General features: G+C 41.1%; 1 protein-coding gene across 1 annotated transcript in view; it reads left to right on the forward strand.

Moving 5' to 3' along the window:
- The window catches only part of DDX50 (DEAD (Asp-Glu-Ala-Asp) box polypeptide 50), a 51,201-nt gene extending 47,716 nt beyond the window's left edge, over nucleotides 1-3,485 (forward strand). The window contains exon 12 of the mRNA XM_011929473.1: nucleotides 2,985-3,485. Coding sequence (XP_011784863.1) covers nucleotides 2,985-3,263 — 279 coding nt within the window. The 3' untranslated portion in view covers nucleotides 3,264-3,485. The remainder of the gene's footprint in view (nucleotides 1-2,984) is intronic.
- Nucleotides 3,486-9,544: the final 6,059 nt, after the last annotated feature.

Below are 9,544 nucleotides of genomic sequence, written 5' to 3' on the forward strand. Positions count from 1 at the left end.
GGGCTGAAGTGATCCTCCCACCTCAGACTCCCAAGTAGCTAGGACTACAAGGCATGTGCCACTATTCCTGGCTAACATGTGCCACCACACCCAGATAACTTTTTTTTTTTTTTAATTTTTAGTAGAGACGGGGTTTCTCCATGTTGGTCAGGCTGGTCTGAAACTCCCGACCTCAGGTGATCCACCCGCCTCGGCCTCCCAAAGTGCTGGGATTACAGGTGTGAGTCACTGCTCGGCCTCCTGGCTAATTTTTAAAAAAAATTTTGTAGAGACAGAGTCTGTAGCACAGGTTGGTCTTGAACTCCTGGCCTCAAGTGATCCTCCCACTTTGACCTCCCAAAGTGGGAATATTGGTGTGAGCCACCATACCCAGCAAAAAATTTTTTATTATAAATCATTTCAAACATATTTTTTAGATGAGGGACTTGTATAACAAATTTCCATGTACCCAACACTCAGCTTCAACAATTATCAGTTCATGGCCAGTTTTGTTTCATTTCTGTGTTCATCTACTTACCCACTTTTCTGCATTCTTTTGAAATACTAGGTATTCTGTCATTTCAACCATAAACATTTGCATATTTCTAAATATTAATGACTTTAAAAAATACATTATCATAATACCATAATTAAACTCCCCCAAATTAATAATTCCTTATTATCGTCCAATTTTGTTTAAATTTTTCCATTTGTTTCCTAAATTTTTTAAATATAGGGTCCATAAAGCTCATACATGGTAATTTGATGTTTCTTAATGGTAATTTGATGTTTCTTAAGTCTCTTTTAATATATAGGTTATTTCTGCTCCCTCTCTCTCTTTTAAAAAAGTATCCCTGTATTTTATCTGTTGAAGAAAGAAGTTGTCTACTGGATTCCCATAATGAAGAATTTGTCTATTATGTCTCAGTACATACTTATATACCTACTTTGAAACAAAAATGAGTATTCTGAAGTCTTTTTAAAAATTCAGAATATATTAAAGACACATTTCTGTGTCAGTAACACAGTTCCTTTTTTTCTTTTCTTTTTATATTTTAATTTATTTTATTTTTTTTTTTGAGACAGAGTCTTGCTGTATTGCCAGGCTGGAGTGCAGTGGTGCGATCTCAGCTCACTGCAACCTCTGCCTCTTGGGTTCAAGTGATTCTCATCCCTCAGCCTCCTGAGTAACTGGGACTACAGGCGCACGCCACCACGCTCGGCTAATTTTTTGTATTTTTAGTAGAGACGTGGTTTCACCGTGTTAGCCAGGATGGTCTTGATCTCTTGACCTCATGATCTGCCCGCCTTGGCCTCCAAAAGTGCTAGGATTATAGGCTTAAGGCACTGCGCCTGGCCTTTCTTTTTATATTTTTAAATAGAGATGGGGTCTTGCTATGTTGCCCAGGCTGGTCTCAAACTCTTGGTCTCAAGTGATCCTCCCACCTCAGCTTCCCAGAGTATTGGGTTCACAGGTGTGAGCCATTGCACCCAGCCACAGTTACTTATTTTTAATTACTCCCTGACATTTTGGCATTTGGGTGGCTGGACACTTAACCAGTGTCCGATTTTCTGAAATTTATATTTTTTCTAAAATTTACTATTATCAGGACTGCCCTAAACATTGGTATAGCTAATTCTTTATGCATTGCCATGTTTATCTCTTTTTTAAATGTGATTGCTTGGCCAAAAGGTTTGTGCCTTTTTTTTTTTTTATTTTGGTTATATATTGCCAAACCCACGAGTGGTATGTTCATTTGTCTTTTCCCAAAAAGTACCAGTACTGGAAAGAAAGATAGCCTTAGCAACAGGGTGTCTTAATAACAACTTTTTTTGAGACAGAGTCTCCCTCTGTTGCCCAGGCTGGAGTGTAGTGGCACGATCTAGGCTCACTGCAACCTCTGCCTCCCAGGTTCAAGCAATTCTCCTGCCTCAGCTTCCTGAGTAACTGGGATTACAGGCACCCACCACCACACCTGACTAATTTTTGTATTTCTAGTAGAGTTGAGGTTTCACCACGTTGGCCAGGCTGGTCTCGAACTCCTGATCTCAAGTGATCTGCCCACCTCGGCCTCCCAGAGTGCTGGGATTACAGACATGAGCCACTGTGCCCAGCCAATAATAACTTTCTTTGCCAACTCATGATCACAATAAGGAACAGTTAGTGTAGCAAGATATAAAATAGTGATGTTCTTATGGGTTACCGATTTGTATATCTTCACTTGTTTACTCCAATATCAAAGTGTTTCCAGTGGCTACATTTTTTAGTCCTTGGCTGGTGTTGACTTGTATTTAATCTCCATCATGGGCGCTTTTACTTTTTGCTTGTCAGTATACCTGCTGAAAACAATGCACTACTTATAAATGGCCTATCTGCATTTTGCTGAGATACCAAATAGTGCTGTTTTAGAATGTATAAACTGAGTATAATGTATACTTTTATATATTTATTTAATCAGTATATTTATTAATACATAGTATAATTTTGAATGTATATTTATTAGAATGTATTATTTAGAATGTTAGAATTTATTAGATAAATGTGCTGAGATACCAAATAGTGCTGTTTTAGAATGTATAAACTGAGTATAATGTATACTTTTATACATTTATTTAATTAGTATATTTAATTCGTAATATGTAGTATAATTTTAGAATGTATATTTAGAATGTTAGGATTTATTTATTAGAAGTATATTTATGTAGAATGTTAGAATTTATTTAGAATGTATATTTATTTAGAATGCATATTTATAGAATGTAATTAGTATATTTAATTAGTAATACGTAGTTTAATTTTAGAATTTATAAACTGAGTATGAATTTATGATCTCGAAAATTGAAAATATTTTGGCTTATTTTCTGGTTTTCATTTTTGTTCCAGATACTTTAACAGAATAGATGGCCTTTAGCTAATAGATATGAAAAAGGTGTCTTCTATACTTACATGTTTGCTTATGGTTTCTATTTTGCATTTATATTAATCCTGTAAATTCCCCTAACAGGCAGAGTGGCATGATTCCGACTGGATACTCTCAGTGCCAGCCAAATTACCTGAAATTGAAGAATATTATGATGGAAACACATCTTCTAATTCCAGACAGAGGAGTGGCTGGTCAAGTGGTCGATCGGGCCGGTCAGGCCGGTCAGGTGGTCGATCTGGTGGCCGGTCAGGTAGACAGAGTCGACAAGGGAGTCGCTCAGGAAGTCGACAAGATGGTAGAAGACGAAGTGGGAATAGGAATCGATCAAGAAGTGGGGGCCACAAACGGAGTTTTGACTGAGTATTTGATAGTTAATCTACCAGTGTGAGCTTGCCTATTTCTGCCTAATCATGTACATTATCCACCAAAAATTAGGTCATCATAGTTGAGGTATGTGTCTGCTATTTGCAAAGAAGTTGGTCGTATTTTTTTAAAAAGTATTTCACAAGAATGGTTGTAAACAAATCTACTTATCCAGTTATACCTTTGAATAAAAAAACCTCCTTTTATTGTCTCTTTTCACTTACGTGTTAAGAATTTTCTCAATGTAATCTTAAAAATATCTTTGCAAACTTGGCAGTCAGGCCAAGCGTGGTGACTCATGGCTGTAATCTCAGCACTTTGGGAGGCTGTGGTGGGCGGATCACTTGAGGTCAGGAGTTTGAGACCAGCCTGACCAACATGGTGAAACCCCAACTCTATTAAAAATACAAAATTTAGCTGGACATGGTGGCGCACACCTGTAATCCCAGCTACTCGGGAGGCTGAGGCAGGAGAATCACTTGAACCCAGGAGGTGGAGGTTGCAGTGAGCCGAGATCATGTCAGTGCAGTCCAGCCTGGGCAACAGCGTGAGACTCTGTCTCAAAACAAACAAAACTTGGTAGTCAAGCTAATCTTAACATAAGATTACCTGCATTTTGCAAAATGCGATGTATTTGTATTCATATCATTCCTTCCATAGGTTATGTGATAAAAATAAGAAATTTCCTTCTACATTAAAGGACTGTGTAAACTGGTGACATGGTTAGTTAGGTGTATCATTTTAGTCTAGATACAGTTAATTAAAAGAGTGTGCAAACAGTGCATACTCATTAATTTATTCCACAGATATTTATTCAATTTCTACTATGTTTCCATCACTATGCTAACCACTGGGGAGTATAGTTGTGAATAAGGCATAATCGCTATCCTTAAGAAACTTAGAGTCAATTATTACAGACTAACAAATGAAAGCTAAGACAGTGGTAGGTATGGGATGCTAAGGACCTACTTGGGGTGCACCTGACCAGTTTTAGGAGTCAGGAAGGCCTTTTAAAAGTGATGTCCAACAGAGAAGTAAAGAAGTATCCATTTAACCACATGTATGTACAGGTGGGAAGAGGAGTTTAGAAGGGAGAGGGCTTGCAGGCAGAGAGAACAGCATATGTGGAACCCAGAGGCAAAGAATAGAATGGTAAGTCTGAGGTTTCCATATGATAGAGAACAGGAATAAGAGACCGGTTTAGTATTTAACAGGGACAGATTTTAAAGACCTTATGTACGTTGTTAAGGAGTTTAAAGCTTTTCTTGAAGACAGTGGGTAATCATTTAAGGGCTTAAAGTAAGGAGTAACATGATTTGATTTACATTTTAGAAAGAATGCTGGCCACACTGAAGAGACTGAATTGGAGAAAAGCCAGACTGGAGGCCTGGAGACCTCTTAAGATGCCATAGCAGTAATCTATGGTAGAGATCTAGCTGGTGATCTGAACTAATGCTAAGTAACATATTTTGAGGGATGAGAACTGAGGCACTTGAGAGGTTGTTAACTTGTCCAGAATCATGCAGCTGGATGTGAGGTAAATGAGGATTTGAACCCAGAAAAATGTCTAGCTTCTGAACCAGCACTCTTAACCACTGTACTAAATAGTGACAGTGGACATTGAGAAACATGGATAGGTTTCAGAGGTTTTTTTTTTTTTTTTTTAATATGGAGTCTCACTGTGTCGCCCAGGCTGGAGTGCAGTGGCACGATCTTGGCTCACTGTAACCTCCGTCTCCCAGGTTCAAGTGATTCTTCTGCCTCAGCCTCCTGAGTAGCTGGGACTACAGGCACATGCCACCATGCCCAGCTGATTTTTTGTATTTTTAGTAGAGACGGGGTTTCACCGTGTTAGCCAGGATGTTCTCGATCTCCTGACCTCGTAATCCACCTGCCTCGGCCTCCCAAAGTGCTGCGATTACAGGCGTGAGCTACTGCGCCCAGCCGGTTTCAGAGTGAGGAGACAGAATTGTTAGGACTCAGATAGTGGATTAAAAGATGAGAGGGAAACAGAATAAAACCTAGATTTTGTTTTTTTTTTTTTAGATGAGGTCTCACACTGTTGCCCCAGCTAGAGTGCAGTGGCTCAATCTACGCTCACAGCAACCTCGACCTCCTAGGCTCAAGTGATCCTCCCACCTCAGCTACTCTAGTAGCTGGGACTATAGGTGCATGCCACCAAGTCCAGCAAAAAACCTAGATTTTTTCCCTGAGATAGGGTACTAGGAGGAAGAGCATGAAAAGTTACATGAAGAGGGATTGGGAATATGATTAGTTCAGGATTAGATATATTTTAATATTAAGTAAACCATGAAATATGTAAAAGGAAATAAACAGTAGACAATTGGATTTGTAATTCTGAACCTCAGGAGAGATATTCTAGAGATATAATTTTGGGAATGATAGACCAAAAAATAATTATAGTTAAGCTAGTAGATGAGATTATCCAAGTATGGTAAGAGCAGAGGACTGAGGAGGGAAGCCAGAGGGCTACCAATGAACTTAATTCAGAGTAGAAAAAAGAGGACTCCATTGAGAAGAGATGAGGAGGACAGAAAGCCCAGGAGCCTGTTTTAGAGGAAACAGGACGAGCTGGAAATGGCCATTGGATTTGGCAAAAGAAACTATAGGGAGCAACTATAGTAATAAGAGTATTGAGAATAGAAACTAGCAGTGGGTTCAGTAGGAAATGGGAGATGAAGTGGTGAGAACAAACATGAAGATCTCATTCTGAAATTTGATTGTCAATAGGGAAGAATAAGCAAAAGCTGGAGATAGAAGGACATGAAATTCTGGCAAGGATTTTCTGTGTATGTGTGGGAGGTGGGGTATTTGAGCATGTTGAAATGTAGGAAGAAGCCCTAAAGGAGAGAGGGCAACATGAAGTTTCAGGAGAAGGAATTTATGGGATCAAGCACACAACTAGAGATTTTAGCTTTAGTTATTTGTTGTTTATTTTTTTAAAAGTTTATTAGGCTGGATGCATTGGCTCATGCCTGTAATCCCAGCAGTTTGGGAGGCCAAGGCGGGCAGATCACCTGACGTCAGGAGTTCAAGACCAGCCTGGCTAACACAGGGAAACCCTGTCTCTACTAAAAATACAAAAATTAGCCAGGTGTGGTGGCAGGTGTAATCCCAGCTACTCGGGAGCCTGAGGCAGGAGAATCACTTGAACCCGGGAGGCAGAGGTTGCAGTGAGTGGGGATTACGCCACTACACTCACAGCCTGGGTGACAGAGTGAGACTCTCTCAAAAAAAAAAAGAAAAAATATATTTATTGATTGATAGAGTCTTGTACTGTTGCCCACGCTGTTGTGCAGTGGTACAGTCATGGCTCATTGCAGCCTCGATCTCCCAGGCCCAAGTGATCCTCTTAGTTCAGCCTCCTGAGTAGCTGGGACTACAGGTGTGTGCTACCATACCCAGCTAGTTTTTGTGTGTTTTTTTTTTTTTTTGTAGGGATCAAGTCCCATTATGTTGCCCAGGCTGGTCTGAAACTCCAAGGCTCAAGCAATCCTTCCATCTCGGCATCCCAAAATGCTCAGTTGCAGGTGTGAGCCATGTGAGCCACTGTGTCTAGGCTTTTTTTTTTTTTAATTGGTTGTGTTGCCCAGGCTGGTCTTGAACTGGACGCAAGCAATCCTCTTGTCTCAACCTTCTGAGTAGCTAGGATTACAGTGCATGCCACTGTTCCTGGCTAGAGATTTTAGCCTTAGATAGCATAATATTTTGTCAGGGAGAAAGTATGATTATCTTGCAGATGTTAAGGTAACAACTATAGGTGGAGCAACTGAGTGATTTCCTGTATTAACACAGCATTCTGTTGTAGGAATGAAGATGAGGGATAGTTGACTGATCCAGGATTGGAGTTTCACTTTGTGAGTGAAAGGATGATGAGGTAAAGATGCCAAAGACTGGCAAAAGTGATAGGAGTAATGGTCCATGGAGTCTAGACTGCCTAGGGATTGAAGTGGCGATGGGGTTGATAACAGAGAATGTAGAGGAGGCAAGGGACTGAAGGTCCGTGAGGGCTGTCTGAACTTGAGATTTTTTTTTTTTTTTTTTTTTGAGACGGAGTCTTACTCTGTCGCCCAGGCTGGAGTGCAGTGGCCGGATCTCAGCTCACTGCAAGCTCCGCCTCCCGGGTTCGCGCCATTCTCCTGCCTCAGCCTCCCGAGTAGCCGGGACCACAGGCGCCCGCCACCTCACCCGGCCAATTTTTTGTATTTTTTAGTAGAGATGGGGTTTCACCGTGTTAGCCAGGATGGTCTCGATCTCCCGACCTCGTGATCCGCCCGTCTCGGCCTCCCAAAGTGCTGGGATTACAGGCTTGAGCCACCGCGCCCGGCTGAACTTGAGATTTCAAGAATGGAGCAACTGGGGAGAAGCAAGTGCAGGGTATGACCTTTGTCTGTTGGGGCAAAGGTCACTTCAGTTGCGGTGGTCAAAGCAGTGGGTACATGGGTGGTACTCAAGGACAATGAGGTCTCCTACGATGAAAACAAGCCAGGACTGCAGTGAGGAAGACTAACCCGATTCGAAAATATCAGTGAATGGTGGGGGTTGGGAAATTACCTGAATGAGGAGGGGTATAGGGTGACATTATGCCTTATCTTTAAAAGGACAAGAGCTTTTACATCAAAGTGGAGTAATGGTTTGAAAATGGATTTCAGGAAAAGAGGACGCTGACATCAACTGGGATATGTGGAATTTCAGGGAATAGGCAACATCTGTGTGTGAAACCTGCAGAGGGTGGGTTTTCAGAAAGAGCCAGATTTCAGTTAAGCCAAGGAGGCAAGGAAGGACTTTCAGTGCTGGCTTGTGGACCGTGGAAGTTTTGATGTGGGGGACTAGTGTTACAGACAAGACACAACGGGGGGGAAATCTCAGTCTGCTTTGCATTTGAGCAACTGAGTTGTATAACCAAAATGAAGTGGGCTCCATTCATATTAAGTTGCATGAGTACTAATATATTCAGTCAGAATATGTTGTGTGCCTACTATGACGCGGGCAATATGTTTTGGGTTAATAAGCAGTGCCCAGTCTCTCTACTCTGGAGCTCAGAATCTAGTGAAATAAGTGGACAAATAAACCTATGTCCATGGGAATGACTAAGTACAATGATTTGTGAATACTGAGCAAGGGCACCTGGTCCTGGAATGGGAATGGGAGTGGGAGTTCAGGGAAAGCTTTTTAGACATGATGACTGAGCATTAAGTAGGTAAAAGAAACAGGAAACTGGGAATAGGTATCCAGGCAAAGTCACAGAAAAGCTGATGAAACAACATGGTCTTAAGTATGGGGAGTAGCTCTTGTTGCTGGGATCGTGACTATGAGGAAGGCAATTGTGAGAACAAGGCAAGATGTATTATATCTTAGAGGGCTTTGTAGGTCTTGTTTTGGATAGCCATTGGAGGGTTTCAGGGAAGAGTGAAAAAGGTAAGTATGTAGGTAAATGCCAACAGGGTGGATGGGTTTAAGAGAGTCTACCTGCTAAAGGTCGGCTGCCCCTATCAGCAAGGGTCCTAACAAAATTAAATAATAGCTTTCCATATGTTTTGAAAATAGGATGGGGCAGGGCAAATTTCTCATCAGATTCGCAGCTTTGGGCTGCACTTGGCTGCTGGTATTACTCTTCTTTTAGAAGCCAGTACCTTCATGGCTCCATTTTTTGGCTTTTGGCCTCCTGTTTGGTACTCTGTGCTCTAGTCATTTAACAGCTATTTGAACTAGAATCAGTTACCCTGATCTTCAGTTTTTGAATTTATAAATGAAATAACATCTGTTTTATTCTCTCCAGCTTTAGAATTCTGAATTCACTTAGGTTTAAATCTTGAGAGTCTTCTCTCACATTGTTTTTGTTTCCTATATTTTGGGGATAGTGCTTAACAGTAGTTTTTAAAAACCATATTCCTTTTTTTTTCCTTATAAGTATACATGTCAGGCAGAGTGCAGTGACTCACACCTGTAATCCCAACACTTTGGGAGGCCGAGACGGGTGGATCACTGAAGGTCGGGAGTTGGAGACTAGCCTGGCCAACATGGTCAAACTCCATCTCTACTGAAAATACAAAAATTAGCTGGGCGTGGTGGTGAGTGCCTGTAATCTCAGCAATTTGGGAGGCTGAGGCAAGAGAATTTCTTGAACTCAGCAGGCGGAGGTTGTACTGAGCCAAGATCACGCAACTGTACTCCAGCCTGGACGACAGAGTGAGACTTCATCTCAAAAAAAAAAAAAAAAGACCATCCTGGCTAACACGGTGAAACCCCGTCTCTAC

Source organism: Colobus angolensis, unplaced genomic scaffold (assembly GCF_000951035.1).
Source record: "Colobus angolensis palliatus isolate OR3802 unplaced genomic scaffold, Cang.pa_1.0 Scaffold12, whole genome shotgun sequence".
In the NCBI taxonomy this organism is placed as follows: domain Eukaryota; kingdom Metazoa; phylum Chordata; class Mammalia; order Primates; family Cercopithecidae; genus Colobus; species Colobus angolensis.